This window comes from Galeopterus variegatus, unplaced genomic scaffold (assembly GCF_000696425.1).
Source record: "Galeopterus variegatus unplaced genomic scaffold, G_variegatus-3.0.2 Scaffold1109, whole genome shotgun sequence".
In the NCBI taxonomy this organism is placed as follows: Eukaryota; Metazoa; Chordata; class Mammalia; order Dermoptera; family Cynocephalidae; genus Galeopterus; species Galeopterus variegatus.
In genome coordinates, this window is record NW_007727220.1 from 314,960 (window position 1) to 339,970 (window position 25,011).

Sequence of the window (25,011 nt, forward strand, 5' to 3'; positions counted from 1 at the left end):
GGAGAGAGACCCTGGAGGGGGAAAGGCAATTTAGAATGTTGCAGCCTTAGCCAGCTCCCAGGTGAAAGCAGTCACACGAACGACTTCAGCCTATACCACTGCCCAACTGAGCCTGTGAAACCCCAGTGTCATGCTAAAAGATAATTTTGCTTGAAGCCCCTTACATCTTGGGGTGGTTTGTACAAGCAATAGATACCTGAAACAGGAGCTAAGGACAGATGTCTCTAGCACAGTGTATCATTGGTTTCTAAAGCAACTGCTTCCACCCTGGGGACGTGAGACTCTGAGGCTGTGGTGGGGATATGTTCTGGTTTCCCTGATGACTTGGCAGTGGGACCTGGGACGTCAGTGGAGATGATGGCAGCTGCTGTCTCGTGGAGCCTGAGGACTTCCCTCTTGGCTCCTTTCTACTGACAGGGTTTTTTTTGCCTCTCTGGGCAGGGGTGGATGATGGCTGCTCCTCACCATCCACGTTGGTCTTCAGCAATCAGTGCAAACGACTGCAATCTCTTGGTCCATCCCAGTAGCAGGCTCCTGGGAAAGCACCTCACTGGCCCAGCTTGGAATAGGGAATGTGCCAATAGGGCCAATCAACTGTGGTCAAATGGGTTGGCAATAAGGTATGAAAATGGCTGCACTGGCCTCACATTGTGGTGGTGAGTGGCCTCAGAGAAGGGACATTATGAATTGAGCATGTGCCCTAAAAGGTCTCTGCCACAAGAGCTATGTGGAAAAATGGGTCCCCGATCCACCCAACTTAGAACCCCGTCCCTCTGAATGGCAGCTGAGCAAGTGCTCCCCTTCAAATCACAGGGTGCAGGTGTGTTGGTGTCAAAGGCATCTCCCCTGCCTGGCTCCAGAGGGAACCCCACTGTCGCTGTGTCCTCACGTGGGCTACTGGACACCTGAGCATGATCAAGCTTGGCCGAGCAGGCCTTGTCTCTGTGCACCGGGGTGGGCTCCAGAGACAGGCGAGTGAGACAGACCCACCAGGCTCCCATAATGGCAGCCTGCACAGGAAGGCAGAGTGGAGCATCTTCATGTGATCTCTTGTCTCCTACTGAGGCCTGGCCACAGGGTCAGCAAGGGTGAGCAGGTGAGCTGCTCCCTGGGTGAAGGTGCCTGAATAGAGTGACAAACGGGCTGCTCTAGGAAGGCAGAAAAAAATGGGGTGCTGTGCTGGTGGCACAGGATGGCCAGAAGCCCCAGGAGAGCCTTGGAGAGGAGACCCACCCATAACAGCCCAAGCTGTACCCATGGACCCTTCTAGAGAGAGTGCCCTGCCCAGAGCCACTGCTGGAGAGTTGCAAGCCCTGGGCAGCCAATCCACAGCCTGACCAACCCGCAGCCACCATGTGGCCCAGCATGGAAACCCCAGATTCTCAGGAGTTGGAGCTGGGAAATACAAATTAGGAAGCCAGTAACAAGGAGAGCACCAGGACAGGGTGGTGCATTAAAGCAAGGAGGGGGCCGCCCCAGGTGGAGGAAGAGCCCTCCAGTGGCAAGAGCCATGATGCATGTGGCCAGGAGCCAGGGGTGGCCAGGAGCCCTAAGAAGCTGGAAAAGCCAGGAAGCTGCAGACTAGGAAACAGCCACACAGCAAAATGGGCAAAGTAGCAGGGTGGCTGGTCATGTGAAAGGACACTGAAGCCACAGAGTCAGGGCATTGCCAGCTGTCATGAAGACTGGCTGCAGCCAGGGCTGGCCCGCTGATGGTGCTACTCAATGGCAGATGTGCTGAAATCTCAGGACAAGGACACTGTGCTCCAGCAACACACGCTTTATTTCTATTGTTCTCGTTGGCTCCCCTGAGAGTCTCAGCAGAGCTCCTCGTGGGCATTCAGCCCATCCTGACCCCTGCTCAGGGGAGGGCTGCTAAGTGGGCAGCGACTCCAATGGAGTAAGTGGAGCAGGGAATTGAGAGCTTGGTGTGGCTTACAGGGACCTCACGTGGGATCGGGGAGGCTCTGGGACTTGTCCTCATTTTCTTCCTCAGAGGAGTCCTCATCCTCGTCACTGCCCTTGCTGTCCTTGATGGTCACTGTTTCCTTGGACTTGTGGGGATTGGAGCCCATGCCAGTGCCAGAGGACACGTAGGGCTTGGGCTCCGACAGGCTCGGAGGCCTCTGGTCCTCAGCTGTTACAGGCTCCTGTGGGCTGAGCAGCTGGATGTCTGGCAATTCCATGTAGGGGGAGAGGCCGAGTTCTGTGGCCTGGTCCTGGTGGGTGTTGGTGGCCTGCTCGGGCTGCGTGGAGGGGGACTCCATGCTGCGCTGGGAGGTGCTGAGCTGGGAGGCCTGCCCGGCCCTCTCGGCCTCCTCCAGTTTGCGCAGCAGGCAGTTCCAGTCGATCTGCGAGGACAGGCGGATGCAGGAGCCCTTCACCTTCTTGAGGCCCAGGAAGAGATCCACAAGAACCCCGGTGACAGGGAAGGAGATGAAGCCGAGATGCCTATTGAGGTCCTTTTCAAACTCGTACTTGCAGATGAGTAAGGAGACTGCTTGCTCTGTCAAGAAGCTGACAAACTCATCGTACCCAGGGTTGGAGAGGTGGGACATGCTGGACTTGGGTGAGATGGAGGGCAGCGGCTTCTTCTTCATGAATTTGCTGTTAGGGCTCTGCATGGCAGCCAGGGAGGGAAAAGGAGACAGGTCACACCTCATCAGACCCTCTCTCTAGCTGCCCGGTGATGCCCCTCACAGCCACCTCACCCTGCCAGACCTGCCCATCACAAACATGGCCTTGTCACACTACCCTGCCACATTGCTATGCTGTCACACTCAACAGCCAACCCCCATGCTCACCTCACTGTCACACCTGTTACACCTGTCAGGCCAGGGGCAAGTGACCTCAGTCACAGTGTCACCAAAACCTGAACCTTGACAACCTGAGCTCTTCCAGGCTCATGCCCAGGCCTGTGTTCAGAGGAAAGTGTGTCTGGGCCCTAATGGGGGAGGGAGGAAGCTGGGGGACTGTGCTGGGGACCCACCAGGGTGAGACCACCTACATCTTCTACATACCCTTCCTGGAACTTCCCCTCGGCAGTGCAGAGAGAGTGGGGAATTCTGCCCTAGGCAGCTGGATTAGAGGGAGCTCGACCTAGGATGCAGAGCCCTACTCTGGGCTAAGAGTGCTGTCCACGAGAGACAGGACCCTCCCCATATGGGAAGGCCTCCAAGATTCACATACAAATATTAAAAAAGTACCCAGGATAAAAATAGCCTTTATTCATCTTTGGCAACACCTGATAGTAGCTAGACTAGGATTCCTGGTACTCCATTAGCTTGGAGGTTTCCACAGTGCAGGGCAAGAGAGCTTGACCTTGGGCACCTGACGATGACAGTGGCTGGTATGAAAGGCAGGTAAAGGAGTCATTCCCCTACAAACTCATCCCCAAGACCCCCAGCCCCACTCTTGAGGAGGTTGTCTCTGGTCACAGTGAAGCAGGAGATGGGGAGAAGCTTCCTACCTGGGAGGCGAGCGGGGAGAGTATGGGGAGAAGGTAGAGGGAAGAGGGAGGGTGGGGAGAGGTGGGCAGAGGTGTGACTGGGCCCTTTAGGGAGTCTTGGCTGGAGGCCACCTCTACCATGACCCCAGGGGCAGGCAGGGTGAGGTGCAGGCTCCGCCAAGGATGGGCCCTCTGGCTGGAGCTCAAGGACACAGGTGTTTTTTGTAATTCGGGATCTGAGTCAGGTACCTCCGGCCTGGGGTGGAGTGAGGGGCTGGGGACATTGGGCTCTTCCGTGGGTGTCACTTTCGGCCTGAACCTGGTGGCCACCCGGGCACTAGAACTGGAAGGGAAGTCCTGTCTGGACTTGCTCTTTCTGTGAAACAACTTGGGGCTGGATGCTGTGGTGGGGAGGGAATCATATGGTTCCTTTTTGGTGGGTGTGGCTGGCTTGGAACCTGGCAGCAGATCAGAGTTAACCGGCAGCCCTGGTTTGGGCTCCAATTTGGTAGGGAAGAGTAGGCAGCCATCGTGGCGGCGGGCACTGCTGAGCTTGTCCACAGCCTGGCTGACCACGTGCTGCAGGGAGGGGAAGAGATGGTTCTCAGCCAGGAAGTCCAGGGTGCGATGCGGCTCACGGAGTGAGCAGTAGGCGGGCAGGTTGAAGGATGCCGGCTGGTTCAGTAATGACTTGATCTCCTTGTTGAATCCTCGCTTGAGGAAGGTCAGTTCCTGTTCTCCAGGCCCCAGCTCTGATGCTTCAGGTGTACCTGAGCTCGAGCCCAGCAGCCCTGAGAACCAGGACCGGGGATGCTCCCTGGTCCACTGGCTGCTGGTCTGGCTGTCCAGTGAATCCCACAGCAGAGAGTCTCTCCGGGAGCAGGACTGATTAAGTCCTTTCTGCAGAAAGAATGGGACTCTGAGAAGTGTCCAGGATCTGCCAAGCCAGGCCTGGATCTGGTCCTTGGCTCTGGGCTGGAGTCCATCCCTCCCAGCCCCAGCCATGGCCCCAGATCTCACCCCTTTGTTCTCCAGCTGCAGCAGCCACTTGAGGTTCTTCTCCAGCAGGAGTTTGTCCCTCACGGGTGGCAATGAGCCTAAGCCACGAGCACCCAGGTCACTGTCTCTGCTGTGGGAGCCCAGCCAGCCAGCTGTGAGGCTACTATGGAAGTCAGACATGGAACTGGAGCAGGATGGGTAGTTGTTGGAGCGCCCAGTGCAGAGACTGGGCCGAGCCCGGTGCCGGCGCACGGTGCTGAGGCTGGGCCGAGCACGCACCCGCCGGTCACGTCTCAGCACCTCCACTGGGTTCTGCACCTCCACCAACGGTACCCCGGCCTCTGTCTTCATGACAGCCATGCGTTCAGTCGCTTCCTCTACCACCGTCTGCAGGCTGTCCAGCACCTGACCTTCAGTCAAGAAATCCAGGAAGCTGCCAAAGGGCTGAGCACCCCTGGGGTTTCGGTGGTGGCTCTGGAGCACTGAGCTGCCATAAATTGATGGTGGGTGTGGCTCACGGCCCAGCTTGGAGTCTGGTCTCATTCCCGAGAACAGTGGCTTCTTGGGTGGCTGCACCTGAGCAGACAGGCATGTCACAGTGGGCAGAGATGCCCTATGTGGGAGGGGTCCCTGGGGTCCTCCTAAGGTGCCACTAGAGTGGGGAGTGCAATGGAAGGAAATGCATTTTAGAGTCAGGCAGCCCTGGGTTTGGACTATGGCTCCGCCACCTTCATGACGGCTCCTCTTGAGATCCAATTTCCTCATCTGCAAAGTGGCAATCTATTTAGGGTCTCCTTAAAGCTTCCCTGACACCTACATTTCACATACACAAGACCTGGCTGGGGAAAACTCGCTGTCTGAAAGCTCACTTCTGCCCTCACATAGGGTGTGAATGGGCAATCATGAAACCCCTCTGAGTCTCTGTAAGGCTCTTCATCTTTCCATGGAGCAGGCCAGCCCTGTTTCTGCTGCTGGGCTGCAGAGAACTGAGGTTCTGAGCCCTAAACTACCCATGGCTGCTTCTCCAACTTGAGCTGTGGGCCCTGAGCCCACTTCACGCTCTCACTCAGTCCACACAATCACTTCCCAGGTTGCTGGAAGTCAGGGGGACACAGGGAATGAAATTGAGGGTGATCAGAGCCCAGGAAAGGGTCAAAGCCTAGGTCAAGGCAATTAGGACTTGACTAAGAGATCCAGCGAGGTCAATAGGAAATGATTGCATAGAGCGTGGTGCTGATGATACCAAAGTCCGGGGTCTGATCCCTGTGCCAGCCAGCCACACACGCGCACGCGCACGCACACACACTCGCGCACAAAATAAAAATAGAAAGAGAAAGGGGGGCTGTGGCCTGGGGCGCCAGGGTTCGTGGGGAACAGGCTGGGGGCTCAAGGATAGGGGTCCTGCCGGGCACACCTACCCGCGCCACGTAAGTGCCGTGGCCGGCCTCGTCGTCGGCCAAGTATCCTGAGTGGTGGCGGCAGCTGGCCATGGTGCACGCGGCCAGGCTCTCTGCCCCGCTCCTCTCAAGTTCCGCAGCACAGCCGCGGACTCCTCTCTGCGCGGGGTAGGGAGACGGCGTGAGTCTCCGTCCGTCTGGCAGTGTGTCAGTGTCCCCAAGGTCCGCGGGTCCCTCACTCCCTGCACCCCGCGTCCTTCAAACGTCCAACCCTTCCTCTGCACGGAGTCCCCCAAGCGTCTGCGGGCCATGCGATTGTAAAGTCGTCGGGAGGGGCCCCCGATGACGTCTGCATGCTGTCTCCCGACTATCTCGGTCTGGTTGTGTCTGACCCTCTCTCTTCCCAGACCCACCGCGCCCTGGCGTCCGCCCCCGGCCCAGAACGGCCCTGCCCCCCTCACCAGACCCGGGCCTTGCTCCGCACGGCTCCGCGCAGTCAGCGCCCACCCGAGGGCGGCTGCACACTGAGCCGGGCAGCCTGGGGCCGCCTCACTTGCTCATTTGCATACCACATCCTGATTGGTCTGCAGTGGGTCCTCGCCCACTAGTTTCCCCGCCACAATGGTTGGGGGCGGGGCTCCTCCTCCAATTCGCTGGGCTCCGCCCCACCCACATTCGCCGGGGAGCTGGAGCCTGCGGATGCCGCTGGTCTGGCTCTGCCGGGCCAGGAAGAGCCCCGAAGCTGGGGCCGGGATCTGTGATCCCCACCAGCCCTGAGGAGAGCCTGAGAGCCAAAGCCACGGCCTCCACCGATAACACGAGAACCTTCCTCGGTGCCTCTCTGGTCGCTGTGTAGTCCTGGGCCTCCTGCTCTGACTGCTCCTTTCCGGGGCCCTCCGCCCCTCACCCAGTGTGGACGACCCGGGTTCCGTCTTGAGCCCTCTCTCCTCTGCAATCTCCCTGAGAGCAGTGGAAGAGTCCCGGCTCTAAGTCACAGACCTTGCTTCAATTCCTGGCTCTGCTGTTGCCTGCAGGTGTGACTCAACCTCTCCGTGCATCAGCTTGTCGTCTGTAAATGGAGTTGAGCGTCCTTCCACATGGGAATATGGGGATTAAATAAAATCTTCATACAACACACCTGATACCCCAATAGAAGCCCCATATAGCCTTACCTCCTCTCCTTTCCCCTCTGCCCAATAAACTCATCACACAGTACTCCACCAGAGTGTCACCTCCTCAGAGAAGCCTTCCCTGAAAGCCTGCTACCCCCAACAGAATTCACAGTAAACTCCATCCCAGACTCTTCCACACCACGGGTCTTATTTGACTACCAGATGGCACTCCCTTTGGACAGAAACTGAGGCAGTCATCCCTAATCTCTAATACTGCCAGTGCTTGGCACACAGTAGGTACTCAATAAATGTTAGTTCCCTCCTTCCAATCGGTGGACCCTCAGGGCCTCTGGCCTTTCCAGGATCAGCTTCCTAGTGGAGAATGGTGGTTGGCCGAGGTCCTATAACTCAACAATCCCTATGATTGAATACAACAGTCCTTTGGCTAAGAACTTAAAGGGTTCTATGAGGCCTCCAATCCTTACAATGCCCATGAGGTATTATTTGTTATTCTCAACCTCCACTCTGCCCTTTTTGCCTCTGATCTAGGGGACAGCCAGTTTCAAGACGACCAGAGCAGGCCTGGGTGTGGACCCAGAGCTGCCAGGGCCAGTCCCAGCTCCTCTACTCCTAGCAGAACCACCTTCTCCTCTCTAGCCTCCGTTGTCTCATACATAAAACAAGACATTACCAATCCCACAGGTTGGACACAAATACCACACTTTCCACATGAAAAATCAAGACAGCCACATTACAATGAAAACTCTGGCTGTCAACTCTGGTGACTATTTTTACGGTCATGGATAAGGAAAGCTTTTCTGAACCAAAGAGAAAAAAAGTGAAGTTATGAATGTAAAAGTTGTACCCTGGCAGGGAGCTCAAGAAGGAAGCTCAGCTCATGCCGGCCCATGGCTCACTCGGGAGAGTGCAGTGCTGATAACACCAAGGCCCCGGGTTCGGATCCTATATAGGGATGGCCGGTTTGCTCACTGGCTGAGCGTGGTGCTGACAACACCAAGCCAAGGGTTAAGATCCCCTTACTGGTCATCGTTAAAAAAAAAAAAAGAAACAGGGGCTAATGCTTTCTTCAATGATGGCATTGATATATTTGTTTTCCTTCATTTTCTTACAGTTTAGAGCTTTTACAAATGAAGAAAAAGCCTCCTATTAGAAAAATCAGCAAAGGACAAACAGGCAATTTGAAAAAGAAGAAATAAAAATAGGGAATAGTCACATAACGTGTTTGCCAATTCTAAAAAATAGCAAATAACATTAAAAAGTTCATAGGCAGTGCTATCTATCAAAAAAAGAAAAGTTACAAGAACGAGATAACACTGACGTGATCATCTTTGTCTTCTCAAAACAACATAAAAACTTTTGGGTGGAGGTGAAGAGGAACTGGGTCTGTTTATTTGCTTAGAGAAAATACTGGAAGGACACTACCCAGAAAGTTAACAGTGGTGATCTCTGGGAAGGGTAAGGGAGATTTTTTTTCTAGTTTTTTGGTTTGGTTTGGTTTGGTATTTTTCGTATTAAATATCACTTGCAGTCAAGGAAAGTTTTGCGTCGCAATAAATCGAGCCCTGGTCTGCTTAAGTCAGGAGCACAATCGGCGGGGTCGTTGCAGGGCCCCGCCGCGACCGCTAGGTGGCGAGAACAAAGGCGAAGTGCAGCCGCATCTGGGCGGGGGCGTCGGGGCGGGGCCTCGAGCAGCGTCCAAGGGCGGGGGCTGCACTGTCCAGCCCACTCCCCTCTGGTCTCCAGCGGTGGGCGGAGGCGGCCATGGCTGGGCCGCGGGTGTGGCTGGTGGTCACCGCGGACGACTTCGGTTACTGCCCACGACGTGATGAAGGCATCGTGGAGGCCTTCCTGGCCGGGACCGTGACCAGCGTGTCCCTGCTGGTAAACGGCGCGGCAGCTGAGAGCGCGGCAGAGCTGGCCCGCAGGTGAGGGTTGGCCCCTTACAGGGCGGGGGCGGGCTTGGGGCACCTCCGCCCCCGCCCGTGCTCCCGCTCGCGCTCTACTCGCAGGCACAGCATCCCCACGGGCCTCCACGCCAACCTGTCCGAGGGCCGCCCAGTGGGCCCGGCCCGCCACAGCACCTCGTCGCTGCTCAGCCCGGAAGGCTTCTTCCTCGGCAAGATGGGATTCCGAGAGGCGGTGGCGGCTGGAGACGTGGCTTTGCCCCAGGTGCGGAGGCGCGGCTGCAGGAGGATGCTCTCGATGACCCCCAAAGCCCCGCCCACAGGGTACCGTGAAGCCATTAGGGGCAGGAGCCGGTGCTGGACGCTTCCCTCATTCAAACACTGGAGCAGTCACACAGAGGCACAAGGACGGGATTCTCCGCGGTGGCTTTTTCCGGACGCTGAAGATGTCTATCCTCCTTTCTCCAGGTGCGGGAGGAGCTAGAGGCCCAACTAAGCCGCTTCTGGGAGTTGCTGGGTAGGGCCCCCACGCACGTGGACGGGCATCAGCACGTGCATGTGCTCCCAGGTGCGTGACGGGTTGGTGCTCCCGGGCAGGGCGGGGGTTAAGGGGAGGGTAGTCCTCCCAGGTGAGGGGATATGCTCCTCCCTTAGCCCTCTCCGCCCGCAGGCGTGTGCCAGGTGTTCGCCGAGGTGCTGCAGGCCTACGGGGTGCAATTCACGCGGCTGCCGCTGGAACGCGGTGTGGGCAGCTGCGCATGGCTGGAGGCCCCGGCGCGCGCCTTCGCCTGCGCCGTGGAGCGCGACTCCAGGGCCGCCGTGGGTTCCTTCTTGCGCCACGGCCTGCGGTGAGGTCCCCGCCCCTAATCCCTGCCCCCCGCAAAGGACCCAGTGTGTATGGCTGGCGGTTCACCTGGCTAGCTGTGTCGTTTCCCAACCTGGAAGCGGGTCAGGCGTCGACCAGCTTCCGCCACCCCAGTTCTGCCCAGCCCCGGCCTAGCCCTGCCCATCGCCAGGCCCCGCCGCTGATGCACTGGCACCCACAGGTGGACAGATGCCTTCGTGGGCCTGAGCACTTGTGGCCGCCACATGTCTGCTCACCGCGTGTGCGGGGCACTGGCGCGAGCCCTAGAAGGTATCCCAGCGGGCCACGCCCTGACAGTCGAGCTGATGGCGCACCCTGGCTACCCCAGTGTGCCTCCGGCCGGGGGCTGCGGTGAGGGCCCGGATGCTTTCTCCTGCTCTTGGGAACGGCTGCATGAGCTGCATATCCTCACTGCGCCCACGCTGCGGGCCCGGCTTGCCCAGGACGGGGTGCAGCTCTGTGCCTGGGACGACCTGGACTCCAAAAGACCCGGGGAGGGGAGGGGGTCCCCTGTGAGGTCACTCTGGAACCCTTCCTAGAGCCCTCCCCATCCTGACCCCTACAGACAACCAAGCACTAATGCCCCTTAGTGCCAAGAAAGGGGGCCAGGATCAAGCCCTGGCACAACCCAGAACCAGGCCCTGCAGCAGGCTCTGTGACGTGCCTGGGTGAGATGCTGCCACCTTTGTGCCCAGGTCCTCATGGCTCAGAGTGGCATCAGTGTGGCTGCAGGCAGACTCAGCCTGTGACACTGTGCCTAGGGCCTACAGAGCATTTGGTGCCCCTTCACGTTGCAGTGTAAACATCATTGTTTAGGGGCAGTGGGGAAGAAATGGCTATATTAATAAAATAAGTATGTCTTTCAAACTTGAGCGGTTTACAAAATGTGCTCAGGAGATCCTCATAGAAACAAGAACAGACACACAGCAACTCTCTCTTGGCCCAAACCAAGTCAATATTCCAGAAAAGATATGCAAAACATTCTGCACGTTCTGGTTTTGTTCATGCTTAGGTTTTCTTTATTCTTTTCGGGGGTGGGGTGGAAGATTGTCTCACGAAGCTTTGTTCTTGGAGGCACATTATAATCTCAATTTTGATTTAAAAGAAGTCACCTGTTCTAAGTAAGCCATGCTAGGGGACAGGTCTGAGGAGGTCCAGCAAGCTCACAGGAGTAAGCTTAAATTTTAACTGGAGGAGCAGTCTTCTGTGGAAATGGGATCCTGGGATTCCTAACTGGACCTGGTGATGTATGGATGCCCTGTAGACTGGGGATCCACGTGGCTTGGATCAAGGGTCCTGAGATGCAAGGAGCAGATGGCAGGTGGAACACCACATGGTCCTTCTACTTGTCTGATTTAATTTCATGTAATAGTCTATGAGGCAGGCACCAATGTCCCCATTTTACAGACCTAGAGGTGGGAGTGGCAGAGCAGGGCTTTGAACCTACTTGATCACTTATTTGATGTGCACTGGGCCCTAGCCTCTGCCAAGCATGGAATCAGGTGTCAAGAAAACTCTCACCTTGCCTTAGACAGCCTGGAGGGACATGCAGCTTTCTGAAGGTGAAGAGTGGGATCTCACTTCTTCCTTCCTCCACCCACCCATGCCCCATCCCCTTGACTGTAGTTTCAGCCCTTTTATCTGGCTCTACGCTCATCTTCCATCCTAACCTTCCCTTGACCTTGACTATTCCATCCAAAGCATCTTTCCTACTTCCATTCACTCATGTGTGTGAACTGGAATCACTGTAAGTTTGGTCCCTCCTGCTGCCTAACCTTCACCTTCTCCTCTCAGCCCACTATGGTCTCGCCACACTCCTACAGGCTGCTGGTTAGGGCTGGTAGCAGGGGTGGCCCAAAGGCAGCCCATTGGCACAGAGGCAGCTCCCTCGAGGGAGGTTCTGCTATGGACGTGTTTTGAGAGGAGGCAGCTGGCTGTGTGGCTCCAAGGCTGGGTGGGCAGGAGACTTGGGAGTCTGCATAGATGCTACTCTCACCCAGGGAGGGAAGAAGGGATAAGCAGAGATGAGAGTTGAGACCAGCCCTGGGGACCAGAAACATTTAAGAGTGGAGAGAAGTGAAGGGGGCATGGCCAGACTGGTAGGAGAATCACGTGACTGAACCCAAAGGAAGGGCAAGTAACAAGGATGACTTGTTGCAGGGGTAGTTACTGGTGGCCCACAGGGGCAGGCAGCAGCAGGGGTGTTTCTAATGCCAAAGCCCACTGTGCACTGGGTGGCTCAGGAAAGTGGTTTACTGTTATCCATACATTCAGCACTTATGGAGGGCCTGCTCTGTACCAGGCCAGGGCTGGGTGCCGGGCACAGCCTGGCCTACAAAGAGTTCACAGTCTGGCACATACACAGGGACAGTCAGTGTTATCTGGCCACACTGAAGGGAAAAGGAACCCACAGCAAAACGTGGGGCCAAAGGGGGGTTCCTAACCCAGCCAGCACTTGTCAGGGAATGCTCTCCAGAGGAAGTGACTTCCTTCCCTGGGCCTTGGTTATGGCCTCTGCACGATGGACAGTTCTTTCCACTCTGATCCTCTGAGCTTGCAGGGTTCCCCAGTAGTCATCTGCAAATAAGATCACGTTCCAGTTACCCGGGAAATGGCCATTTGTCAGGCATTGTGCTACAGGAGGAGTAGTCCCACCCTCGGCTCCACTTCCCCACACTGTACACAGGAAGCAGGGAGAGGAGAAAGAACTAGTGCAGGACAGGCCCGGAAGAAGGGAGACCAGCTCTGGCTCCTCCCTTGACTGGGTTAGATGGCCTGTTTGGGACATAGAGGCGCTGCCAAATGAAAGTAGGAGCCAGGCTGAGAGGCTGTCCACGCATGGATTTGGCAAAGAGCAAGTCCTGGGCCACTTGGCCAGAAGAGCATGAGGGGGCAGGAAGGTGACAGAAGCCAGGCCGCAGTGGGTATGAGAGTGGGTTTTTTTGTTTGTTTTGGCTGCTGGCCATTATAGGGATCTGTACCTTTGACCATAGATGCTTATTTCAAGCTGGATAATTAAGAGTGGAGGGGGAAGACCAGAAAATGGTGGCTCCAGAGGACAGGAAGTTAAGAGGTCTTACAGACCTCTGGCTTTGGGGAATGGGGGGGACTGTGGCTGTGTCTCAAGACAGCCCTTGGGAGGAACTATGCAGAGGGGTGGAATGCAAGAGGCTCTGGAGTCAGACTGTAAAAACACAGACCAGGTGCCCCTTGGCCATCACTGGGAGCTGTTTCCTCCTCTGTAAAAATAGGGATGGTGCCCACAGGGCTGTCTTGAGTCTCACAGAGGATAAAGCCCCAAGCGTGTGGCAGATGAAGCCTACTTATGATCAAAGGACAGGACAGTTCTCCTTTCTCCCTGGTAAAATGAACTTCAGGAAGCTTCTCTCCCCAAGACCTGCAGACCCAGCTGACAGTGCAGGCCTGGTCTCAGCTGGTGTCAAATTCCAGGCAGAAAACTCTGCCAAATCAAAAACTAAGCATCACGGGCCTGGCTGGGCCTTGCGCTGAGTCAGTGCTACTGCTGCAGTGCCTTGGCAGCCAGCTCTCATGGGGAATATGAGGTAGGTTTCTGGCCATTCAGGGCAATGGCCGAGCCCCACCTCAGGCACACCCTCATCACTCCTATGACTTTGATCAAGACAGCTACCCTCTAGGGGCCCCAGTTTTCACCTCTGCTAAACTTGGAACATGACATCACTCTCCTGGGGCTACAAGAAGACTGAAGAGATGCGCCCATCCATGGAAGTCTCTGTGCCCTCTTGAGACATCTATGGGGTCCCTCTGTAGGCCCCAATAGTGTGGACTCTCCAGCTTTTCCTGTTTTGATTATACCCCATCCACTCTCCTTCGGGGAGGCAGGAACACCCATGTGCTCCTCTTTTGGAGAGGATGGGAATGGGGAGAGATCAGAGGCCCCAGGACCTAAGCCCAAGCACCCATCTGCAGTCCCCAACAGCACAAGTCCCTGGCACTGCCCACCCCCAGTAAGGAAGAAACCCACACAACCAAACCAGTGTCGGAGAGCATTTTTATTAAGGGCAGCAGAACGGGATCGCAGCATCTTAGCCTATTCTCTGCCATAGGGGTGGGAGGGGAGGCAGTGGGAGGACCCGGCGCACTTCAAGGAACCAGGTGGCTGTGAATTCCTGAGTGAGCCCGGGTCAGTTGCAGGCGGCTGCTCCACAGCTCTCCCCTTCTTCAGAGGACCCAGCTTTTTGGTTTGGGAGCAGCCAGGGCTGCCTGCCAGCTTGCTTAAAGCCCTGAGGGCAGGGCAGGAAGGAGTAAGCTGCCCAGGCCCGAGAGGGGAACCACCCACTGACTGGGCAAACCATGGAGTGCCAGTGCCAGGGCTGAGAGTCCCTGAGGGGCTGCCAGCACAAAAGTATCCTCCCACAGTGAGCAGAGAGCAGTGAGGGGGTGACAGGCAGGCAGAGCTATGTTGGCAGAAATATGAAGCAATGGGACAGTTTTCAAGAATGGCAATATTTCTGGATTCAGAGAAGCAACAAGAACAAATGGTGGCTTGTCTGAACCGGTTCTGACAGAATTTGGCATTTTATTACAAATCTAAGTGTGAGTGAAATAAAATCCATCATCACCTTTCTGCTAATAAAGAGACAGATGTGGAAACACTGGCCCAGCGCTCTTGCCATCCTGGGCACTCGGAAGTCTCCAGAAACCTGCCCCTTGCATACCAGGAACCAAAGAAGCTGAATTCATTTTCATACCGCAGGGGCCACACACCTGGACAACTAAACAATGTTATGCTGGCTAACCTACCAATCACTTCCCACTTCTGCATGGGTGAAACCAAGCACGTCTGCAAGCCCCCAAAAGATTTTAAGTTACAGAAATAAGATTAAAACAAAGCAAAGTTTTGTTAAGTCATCTCCTCCACAGCATCTAGTCCCCCCAACAGCCAAGAAGGGAAGCCGCCTGTGGCAGAAGTGGTCAATGACACATGGTATTGGAATCATCGCCTTCCTCTGGTGTCAGAGTGAAATGTATTCTCTACTATTTCAGGGACAGTCCCACTTGCCTTGAAAAGACATTAACATTCAAATCCTTACAAGTTCATCTGCTGATAAATTCTAAGGTCAATTTTTATTTCTACAAAAAAGGCAGTCAAAACAATATAAAACACATTTAAAGGATATTACTGAGTGAGCTTCAAGTGGAGATTGACTCTGCAAAGGTTGTGAGTCCAAAGGGAGAGGGAAGGCCATCTTGTTCCCGGCTGGGCTGGCCGGCTGCTCCGAAGGAAGGGGCCAGCAGGGGCCCTGGTGACCCCCAACCAGTGCCGGTTCAACAGTCAAGTTCTGCCAATTCCAATCCCGCAAAGGGTCAAACAGTGCCAAGGGAGGGCTGTGGTGGGGCTGCTGCACTGAGGAGTTGGAGAGCGAACTCCGTGGCACATTCAGATGGAGCTTGGTGACGGATGAGCTTGGAATTTCAAATGAATATCCTGGCTTTAGCTTTGCCTGCAATGACCAGCAGATCTTCTAAGATGAGTGCCAACCTTTGGCCTCAGGAGCCTTTCTGGCAAGAAATTCATCACACAGGTGCACCGTGTCCTCTGGCTGACAGGCCCTACCTTCAGGATTACTGGACTTGTTATTGCAGGGTTTCCCTATGCAGGCCCAGCCAGGCCGCAGTTCAATCACACACACAGACATGGGGTTTATCCATGAAATCAACGTTATTGTGGTGACATTAGCCAGATTTTTCACACAAGAGCTGGGCCTCCCTTTTCACGGCTTTTTTTGGGGGGTGGGGTAGGGGTGGGTGTGTGGTTGTTGTTTGCTTATTTTTTAATTTTCAAAAAGGATATTATAAACTGGAGCCAAGAGAATTTGAACTAACTCCCACACCGGGCAGTGCAACGCGGGAGAGAAAAAGCTACTAGAGATGCCAGAGCCATCTCTTCTCCTTTGCGGAGCAGACGGGATCTGGGAGGTGAGCAAGTGAGAAATGAACTGAATGTGAGAAAGTGGGGCTGTGGGGACAGGGGAGGAAGGGAGACCACAACCTTTTTTTTTTCTTCCTTTTTGTTTTTTTTTAAACCTTATGGGCTAAATGTAACTTGAAGATTTTGGATAAATTTGGACAAGAAAAGAAACACCATTCTTTTGAAGTAGATTGAAGCAGTGATTTTTAAAACAAAGAAAGCAGAACTAGAACATCTTAAATTTTTAATCCTTTCTTTACAAGTTACCTAAACCACTTTTGATTAAGAAAACTGTAGAAAGTTAGTAACTGCCACAAGCGAACGCCAGGCGGTGGCACGTGTCAATTTTCCACAGAGTCCTGCTTTGCGGGGTGTCTGAATGCACTGCTTGGGGTCTCTGCTCACACTTGCTGGAATCAATCACGGCAGATTTTAGTCCACAGGTCGCTTTTCCCCATATTTCTTTGTAAACTCTTCAGCATTCTTACAGAATTTTTTACGGTCCTTAGAGTATTCTTCAGCTAGGTCAGCCCGAAGGGGGTGCTCGGGCTGGGGGTCGTTCACCAGTGCTATGAGGGACTGGATTACTGCCAAGAGAAGGACAAGGCATCAGGGGTTAGAATAGTTTCAGAAAGGGCACGGGGCAGGAGGCACTAATCCCAGGAATGACACTCTGACTTTAAAACTGATTTACAGCTAATGTGCTTTTAAGACAAAGCAGCCTATTTATCCAAAATTCTGACTGCCAGAACTCAACCTATCTTTCCTCTGTAATTAGGAGAAATTAAAGGACAACAAACAGCCAACACTACAGCAGACAACTATTCAGAATGATGCCCCCGCCTCCGGGAAGACTTCCTGACTTGACACCTGGGGACATCACGGCCCCTAGTTACTCCCACCCCTCTCATGTGCTCTGGAGATAGCAGACCTAGCACTGATACCCTCTCAATCTCACACACACATACAAGGTCACTTTCTCAGGAGAAGAACTGGGTGGCAGGTCCCTGCACCAGCCCAGCACTCAGCACTATGCTTAGCCCAGGCTAGTTTCAGACAAAAAGACTGAGTGAACACGAGAAAGAAGGGGTGCGTAACAGGGCTGCATTTGTCAATATGTAATGATCTCACCCTGGAAGACCCTTAGAAGCTTCTGAACCCATGAGAAAGGTCATTGGAGCACCCCATCCAGCCACTAGGAGGTTGACAACTGCCAGCTGCATCAGACTGTCAATCACATAAGGAGAAGTCATACCACGGCTCAGATGGGTGCCACAATACTCCCCCAAGGTGCCTTAAGTCCCAGATGTGCTAGAAGGCAAGCCCTGGGGTGGAAGGACTGTGGGGGAATGCAGGGTGGGATGGGAGATCATAAGCAGCGAGCACACAGCCACCCACGCCTCCCCACACCCACCTTTTAACCCCCCGTCAAGACAAGCACCTCTGGAAAACTGTGTTCCTTCCTACTGCCACGTTCCCAGCAAAAAGGTGCCTTTCCTGTCTGGATTGCTGATGCCAGAAATTCTTTTATTAGGGGCCCCAGCTTTTCACCCAGCATTACAAAGAATGCATTAAAATGCCCATGCTGGCTGAGTCACGCACAAAGGCATAACCAGTCAACAGCACCACACTGAGTGAGCATCACAGCACAAAGTACTCCTGGCCGGGCACCCAAAGACCATCTGCCCCCAATTCTGCCTATTAATGCTACCGGGTGAGGAGATGGCAAGAGAAGGCCCCTGTGACCACGGTGGGTCCAGGTGAGGCAGTGGGGCAAAGGCTAGGAGGGGACAGCACATGTAGAGCTGACAAGGTCCAGGCTGAGGGGAGAGGAAGGGTGGCTGGGCAAGAAGGGTGAACATGAAGAGAGAGAAGGGACGAAGGACTTGGAAGGCTCTCTGCAGGCCAGGGTAGTCTCTAATTCAACCTCCACACCCCCTCAGGGACAGACACTATCACATCCCCATACATACCATCTGTACTACCTCTAGAGGAAGCGAGCCCTGGAGGTACATTTTTATCTCTTTATTTGCAGATTCATTCCTTCCATATTTTATTGTTGCCTAACCAAGCAGAAATGATTATAAAGCCATTCTGTTCCTATTACCCCATCTTTGCCTAAACTTTTATTTGCGAAAGGTTTGCCAAGCTTCCCCCCCCCCCTTTTTTTACTGACCAGTAACGGGATCGCAACCCTCGGTGTCACGCCCGTACCGGGGACCGGCAACGGGATCACAACCCTCGGTATTGCGCCCGCACCGCGCTCAGCCAGTGAGCGGGAACCGGTCTCCACATGGGATCTGAACCCTCGGCGGGAGCACCGCCACGCTCCCAAGCAGCGCACTCTCCAGTGCGCCACCGGGCTGGCCCATAAATAAATATTTTTAAAAGGAAAGGAAATGTTAGTGACTCAATTAAAGTCACTTTCATTTGATGTAAACAGAGCACATGCATTAATAAACATTAAAATAAGCACCCAAGACTCCCTCCAGTCCAAACAGGACCAATCTCATATGGAGAACACACTCTTCCAAAGGACATTTCCACCACTTCTGCTTGTTGGCCAAAGTGCATTCCAGTGCATGCCAAGCTTTTCCATACCATGCTCAGATGTGAGACTATTCCTTTTTCCTTTGTTCTTGACTACTGGATTGAAAACCTGAACCACATTTGCCTGAGAGCATAAACAGGTGGCTTCCCACCCTTTTCCATAATTAGAAATGGTTCTGTAACAGGAGAATTACTGCCTCAGTGTTTCAGGAATCTCACTGGGCTAAGGGCCTGCCCAGTGCTATGTGGGGGACACATACAAGTTTCTGCTCACCCTCTGTTATGAATCCTCAGGCGCTCTACCCACTACCATCACCTTAGTACCTAATGTATTAATGTGTTAGTATAAAAATCATTTGTTAATTAACACCTGCTTTTCAAAAGATATTCACCTTGCAAGTTTGTTGTTTGTATATTTAAATCTTTTCCTGAGAACACACCTTTACTTATTTGATGAAGTCTAAATATTTTCAAATAGATTTAGTAGTTCTGATAAGTATTTCATTCTTTCTCCATTCCCCAGGGTGCACTGGCTCCTCAGCTAAACTATAATAAACTTCAGCCGTGCTGAACCTGTTTTGCTCGTGAGAACATCAATTGCTATGACTGCTTTTCAAACTACAACTGTGGCCCTATCCCCTCATTTTTCATATATAAGACAGAACACTCATTATATTCTACAGATGGTCTAGCCCTGGTTGTTTGGTTTTTTTGGCAGCTGGCCAGTATGGGGATCCAAACCCTTAACCTTGGTGTCATCAGCACCACGCACTAACCAAATGAGCTAACCAGCCAGCCCTAGCCCCGGTTACTTGATCTCTTCGTTGACCCAAATGCTCTTCTGAACTGTTTTTTCTGTCCAATGTAGAGGCTTAAAAAATACATAAAAATCTATTATGACCACAGAATAAAGCCTATAAAATTTCCTCTTTTTTGTTCTTACGGTTTTTTTGTAATACAGGATGTAAACGGTATTTATAATTTTCCCTCCTTTTCACAGAAATTCAGAGTTCCATTTTCACAGAATGAAATGTGAATGGTACGTACCCCCACCTCTGAAGATGTGCAATGCTGCAGCCTTCCATGGAATATGCTAAAAAAAATGTAATTAACCTCAACCTGTTGATTACATTGTTGAGTCCTTTCTTAATTTTATCTCCTTGATTTGCTATAAGATGATAGTGTATGGGGGATTGAAACGTTCAATTTATAAATGTGTTTGATTTTTCTCTTCATATAATTTTGTTGTTATGTTGTTTGTTACCTACAGATTCAGTATTAAGCTGGCTTTATTACTAAGTGTACTTTATATGGCAAATCTCATTCAATCACCAAACTAAATCCTTGTTATGCTGCTAAGATATCTACTAGAACCAAACACTGCTAAACAAAACTATTTTTACATTCTTCTTCTGGTATCACCCTTTTTTGGGTGTGTCGGGGGGAAGGGCGGCTGGTATAGGGATTGAACCCTGGACCTTGGTGTCATCAGCACCACACTATCCAACTGAGCTAACCAGTCAGCCCTGGTATCACCCTTTCTGTTGGATACAGTTTTGCCTTATTTCTAGACTTTTCTCATGCCATTTTTCCTGAATGTTTGATGCTTCTTTACTGTCTTTCATTTTTTGAAATTGAGATATAATCACATCAAAAAATAAAACCTTCTGGAGGCATACAGTTGTTTTTAGTATATTCACAAAGTTGTGTGACATCACCATTATTTAATTCCAGAACATTCTCATCACACCCCCCCCAAATCCACTCTCATTAGCAGCAGTCACTTGCTATTCTCCTTCCCCCAACAACCACTAATCCACTTTGTCATCCCATATATAGCTGAATCTTGTTATTTGCAGTCACCCTGTTCTACAAATGTGCTGTGAACACTGAATTAACGATACTGAATCATTGCTCCTAGGGGAAATATAGGGTTAGGTTCCTGCAAGCTCACAACATTTTCATCAACTGATAAATACACCTTATTTTATGTGTTTAAATAAATATTCCTGGGCCGGCCCGGTGGCGCACTGCTACAGTGCACCGCTTGGGAGCGCGGCAGCGCTCCTGCCGAGGGGTCGGATCCCACATACAGACCGGCCGCTCACTGGCTGAGCGAGGTGCGGGCGCAACACCGAGGGTTGTGATCCCGTTGCCGGTCCCGGTCCGGTACGGGTGCGACACTGAGGGTTGCGATCCGTTGCCGGTCACGAAAAAAGACAAAAAGGAAAATAAATAAATAAATATTCCTTATTTAATATGTAATATTGATTCAGTAACAATGAATTTATGGCCAACAGCACTATAACTCATGCCTGAATGAAGCTTATCTAAAACATGTATTTACTTCATAGGGCATATCACAGCCTTCTTGTGCTTAGGAACATTAGAAAGCACTTTAGCACTATTTTTAGGGGCCATCTTAAAAAGCGAAACTACCAACAAAATATACAAAAAATGCAAGAAACGTGGCACTAAAGAGACTTGCTTACAGTATGAGAGCTAAAACAAGAAGGCAGAGCATTGGGGTAGTTCTCCCTCATGACCTCAGCTGGGAACGTGCACATAGGGTGACAAATTTTTCACTGCTCTGCACATGTCTGTGATTGACTTTTAGTAAGTAAGCCAATTTGCAAATACAGAATCTATGAACAATGAGGCTCAACTATAAATGGAATCATACGATATGTGGTCTTTTGTGATTGTTTCTTTGATTTAGCATAATTTTCAAGGTTCATACATATGTTGTAGCATGAATCAGTACTTCATTTCTTTTCATGTCTGAATAATATTGCATTGTATGGATATACCTCATTTTGTTTATCCATTCACCAATTGATGGGTCTTTGAGTTATTGCCACTTCTTGGCTATTGTGAATAATGCTGTTGTGAACATTCATGTACAAGTTTTTATGGACTTATGTTTTCATTTCTCTTGGGTATATACAGCTAAGAGTGAAATTGCTGGATTATGTGAGTATCTTTTCATGTTAGTTACTAACTCTTCCATTATGCTTAATTTTATATTTTAAGTACATTTCAACTCTATTGTTGACAATCTTAACGTTTATAATTCTCAACACCTATCTATTAAAATACTATTTGGGGACTTTTTAGATAGGGTAACCCTGAACTGGAAATGTAGCTGGTCTAAGGAAAGGCTTTACTTGTGGATGGTTGAAGTAAGCTAGAGGTCATGAGCTGAGGTGGTCAAAGAACTTCAAGGTGTATCTGAGAGGAGCCATCAAGGTGAATGATGAAGTTTCTAAGGACAAGCACAGGAGAAGAAAATCATAAGCACATGCAATAATATAAGGACAGTGGCAGAGTGCTGGAGGGAGATTAAAGCAAGAGGTTGGCACGAGTGTCTCATGTACTTCACGTTCAGGAAATGAACAGCAAGGCATTTAAAAAAGCAGACTTTGTAGAATGGTGGTAGTTGAACAGCAGTCAGGAAATAGAGCCAGAAAAACAGGGACACCCAACATATCATGAATCAGTCAAGTGGGTGCAACAGCGTCATATCCAGGAGAGCCACCACTGGAGACAAGTGGGCCCAAGTAGGCTGGAGGAGCCAGCAAGAGGACTCAGTGTCACTGCCCACCCATTCTGCCTCTGTAATCATCTTTACTATCCTGCACGCTCCTGTGCAGAGTTGCCACACCTCCCATCAAGAAGCAAAGTCTATTTTCCATCTCCTTGAATCTGTACTTGCTTAACCAACAGAATCCAGTATAAGTGACAATGTACCAGTTCTGCACCTGAGCCTTAAGTGGCCTGGCAGCTTCTGCTTTCTCCCTGGAACCTGAGATTGCCATGCTATGAGGAGGTCCAATCTAGACTCATGGAGAATGAGAGGCCACAAAGAGGACTGAGATGCCCCCGCTAACACCAACTGCCACACACGAATGACACCCACCAGCCCATTTCAGCCCCAGTTGAGCTCTCAGCTCAATACAGCTGCATGAGTGACCCCAGGAATGACCAGAACCACCGAGCTGAGTCCAGCCAACCTACAAAATGGGCAATAATAAATTCTTTAAGCCACTAAGTTTGATGTGGGTTGTAATGCAGTAACAGATAACAGAAACATGGGAATGTGGCATCAAGTGTTAGGGACAACATTCCTGACGTATGTGAGGATGGGATCAAGGCCATGCCATGAAGGACCTACAGAAAATTTCCTAGGAAGAAATCCTAAATCACAAAATGGCAATTCTGCCTATCACTGCACACAGAACAGCACCTGTACCAAAAGTCTTACCTTAGAAAACACAAGTCAATAAGTATCTTTTACAAAAAATGAAAAGCCACCCCTAGGTTATCTGGCTCTCTGAAAAAAGCAGCCACACCTGAAGAGGCAGAGCATTTTGGCTATGCACCTAGAAGTGAAGCTAAAAACCAGAATAATCCTGCCATAGCCCTCTATTCAGCAGCCCTGCGAAAGGAGGCAAAGCACTTGCATTCCTCTCCTGCAAGCCTCCACCCCCCCAGCTCTCAGATATAGGAAGAGACCCTGAATTCTGACCTTGAACTCTTTGTAGCCAAAGTCTGAGATGTGCAGCTTTCCTGGGCAGGCTGGTGTAGAAGGATTTCCCCTCCCCAGGCACGTGGGTGAATAGGGACACAACCCAGCAAGGACTCTTGGGAGTTATATGAGTGCTGACAAGATGCTCCTAAACAAACGGAGCTATAGGCTTCCCATAAAGAGCTAGTAATTTGTACAGAAAAAAACCAGGCTATGTGCACTGAGAACAACTGTGTTAAGCTTTTATAAACACCAGCTTGTACACAACCAAGTGCCAAACCCACTGGAAATCTTCCTCCTCTGACAGTGTTTAGCACCAGCTCCTCTCTACTACTCCACTGTGGGAACCCAGTGAACACCTTTCATGGTGATTATCTCCAATGAGTGAGGCTCGATTTTTCTTGTGAAAGGCTCTGAACTCCATCTTCCAGGGCTTCCATTGAAAAATGACTATCTCAAAACTCCACCTGCAGCCTTTCAAATGCCAGTTTCATCCACTCTCTAATCTAAACATATCTTGTATTGGTTCAGTTACTTACTTATAAGAAAGCCACCAAAAATACAAGATGAGGACTTCAAAAGAAAGTCTGGAATTAAGTAAAAACTGTATGTGGTCCATAACAAAGTCTAGTTATTTCCAGGGGACTAGAGGGAGGGAACCACAATACTGAATCAAACACTTTTCTCAGACAAATGAGTGTGTGTATGTTCACACAGACACACCCTGACACACCCATTCCAGGGAGTTCTAGGCCCACTAAAGCCAACTGTGTGCTTTCATCTTGAAACCTCTCCCTCGAGTCTGGCTCAGATCCTCCCCCACATCACCCGTTCTGAGGCACTGGTCTTTGGTTCATGCCCTTCTTTCAGCCTGGAAGACCCTCTCCAACCTCCCTTCTTCCTTCATGTGTGAGTTCAGGGGCTAATTGCTGCGTGAGTCCATGTTAAACACTGCTCTTCCTTCCCATCTAGGCAGCCCCACGATCCTTCATCACTTCCAGGGCAGTGCCCACATCCCCTTCACTGCAACACAGCAAACCGCTTGGCTCATCTGTCTATGTTTGTCCCCACTGGGTTGAGCACAGGAAGGGTCTCCTCAGTCCCTCAATTGAACAGGTCAACAGTTCAATTCATCATTATTTCTGCATGCACTTGAGTTGGTAATGGAGAATTTCTCTGGACTCTGACATGGCATTAGAAGGGACCCAAGATCCCCTACCCTGCAGCAGCGTCCCCAGAAGAGCCCTATCTAAGGAAGACATAAGGAGCACACCTTACCTTGGTCGGTTTTGGTTGCTGGCTTCCAGTTTTCAGCACTAATTACTGGCAGACAGACCTGCCCCTTTTCATCGATGTTCGGATGATATATCTTTGTTTTAAATGTGATCTTCGGTGGTTTGAATGGGTACTCTGCGGGAAAGTTGATTTCGATTCTGAAGGCCCCCTTATCGTATGGAGGGTTGTCCTGAAAGAAATAGAGTAATCAAATGAACACATTGCAGTTTACAAACCTGTGGCTAAGACAGGAATGTTCCCATTGTTTACTTGAAAAATTAATTTATTTCAAGTGGTACGTCAAAGAAGCCCTGTCACCCTCAGGGTAACCCAACAGTAAATCAGTTTCTAGAGCAAGGTATCAGATAAGCCATGAAAAGGTCTGAGATTGAAGTCCTGGTCTCTTTATGCTTTTCTCTTTTCTTTCTTTTTTTTTTTTCTTTGACAGACTTTTATTTATTTATTTTATTTTTGGTGTTGTCAGCACCACGCTCTCCCAAGGGAGCCACCGGCCGGCACTCACACTGATGTTTTCAGTTTGAACCATATTTCACTAAACTGTTTATCTGTTGCTCTAATACAAGAGCAAACTCAGTTTTATCATTTGGGTCACCAGCTTTCTTTCCACTTTTATATACAACACTGTATGATTATACCACAACTCATCTATGTATGCACTGATAGACATTTGGATTAGTTCCATCTTTTTGCTGCATAAATAGCGCTGCTATACACATCACTGAACTTGTTTCTTGTGCAGAAGTTTCATCAGGGAATACAACCAGGAAAGGAACTGCTGGATCACAGGTATATGAACATTCAGCTGTAAGAGATAATGCTAAATTGTTTTCCAAAGTGGTTATAGTGATTTACACCCCTATGAGCAGTGAATAAATGTTCCAGTTGTTCCAAATCCTATCCAATATTTGATATTGTCTTTTTTTATTTTTGCCAGTCTGGAA

The 25,011-nt window shown here is 51.2% G+C and overlaps 3 protein-coding genes across 3 annotated transcripts; 1 reads left to right on the forward strand and 2 right to left on the reverse strand.

Annotated features, from left to right (window-relative positions):
- Positions 1-1,765: 1,765 nt before the first annotated feature.
- On the reverse strand, positions 1,766-5,937 carry CCDC116 (coiled-coil domain containing 116). The gene is made up of 4 exons (XM_008574803.1): positions 5,866-5,937; positions 4,469-5,023; positions 3,755-4,348; positions 1,766-2,618 (listed from the first exon to the last, which is right to left on the reverse strand). Exons 1-4 carry the CDS (start codon positions 5,935-5,937, stop codon positions 1,947-1,949), a joined length of 1,893 nt encoding a protein of 630 aa, XP_008573025.1. The 3' UTR covers positions 1,766-1,946.
- Positions 5,938-8,707: 2,770 nt separating this feature from the next.
- YDJC (YdjC homolog (bacterial)) lies at positions 8,708-10,613 on the forward strand. The gene is made up of 5 exons (XM_008574804.1): positions 8,708-8,902; positions 8,987-9,146; positions 9,350-9,449; positions 9,552-9,729; positions 9,928-10,613. The coding sequence occupies exons 1-5, from the start codon at positions 8,739-8,741 to the stop codon at positions 10,283-10,285; spliced, it is 960 nt and encodes a 319-aa protein (XP_008573026.1). The 5' UTR covers positions 8,708-8,738; the 3' UTR covers positions 10,286-10,613.
- A 3,149-nt stretch (positions 10,614-13,762) lies between these two features.
- Positions 13,763-24,596, reverse strand: LOC103592204 (ubiquitin-conjugating enzyme E2 L3-like). The gene is made up of 3 exons (XM_008574812.1): positions 24,573-24,596; positions 24,053-24,239; positions 13,763-16,283 (listed from the first exon to the last, which is right to left on the reverse strand). Exons 1-3 carry the CDS (start codon positions 24,594-24,596, stop codon positions 16,129-16,131), a joined length of 366 nt encoding a protein of 121 aa, XP_008573034.1. The 3' UTR covers positions 13,763-16,128.
- Positions 24,597-25,011: the final 415 nt, after the last annotated feature.

Coding starts and splice junctions, on each gene's coding strand:
- YDJC (XM_008574804.1), top strand. CDS start 8,739: ATGGCTGGGCCGCGGGTGTGGCTGGTGGTCACCGCGGACGACTTCGGT. Junction 9,450..9,551: donor GCACGTGCATGTGCTCCCAG/GTGCGTGACGGG, acceptor CTCCGCCCGCAG/GCGTGTGCCAGGTGTTCGCC. Junction 9,730..9,927: donor TTCTTGCGCCACGGCCTGCG/GTGAGGTCCCCG, acceptor TGGCACCCACAG/GTGGACAGATGCCTTCGTGG.
- LOC103592204 (XM_008574812.1), bottom strand. CDS start 24,596: ATGGTTCAAACTGAAAACATCAGT. Junction 24,240..24,572: donor TTCAAACTGAAAACATCAGT/GTGAGTGCCGGC, acceptor TATTTCTTTCAG/GACAACCCTCCATACGATAA. Junction 16,284..24,052: donor AGCAACCAAAACCGACCAAG/GTAAGGTGTGCT, acceptor TTCTCTTGGCAG/TAATCCAGTCCCTCATAGCA.
- CCDC116 (XM_008574803.1), bottom strand. CDS start 5,937: ATGGCCAGCTGCCGCCACCACTCAGGATACTTGGCCGACGACGAGGCC. Junction 5,024..5,865: donor ACGGCACTTACGTGGCGCGG/GTAGGTGTGCCC, acceptor CTGTCTGCTCAG/GTGCAGCCACCCAAGAAGCC. Junction 2,619..3,754: donor CCACCAGGTTCAGGCCGAAA/GTGACACCCACG, acceptor GCTGCCATGCAG/AGCCCTAACAGCAAATTCAT.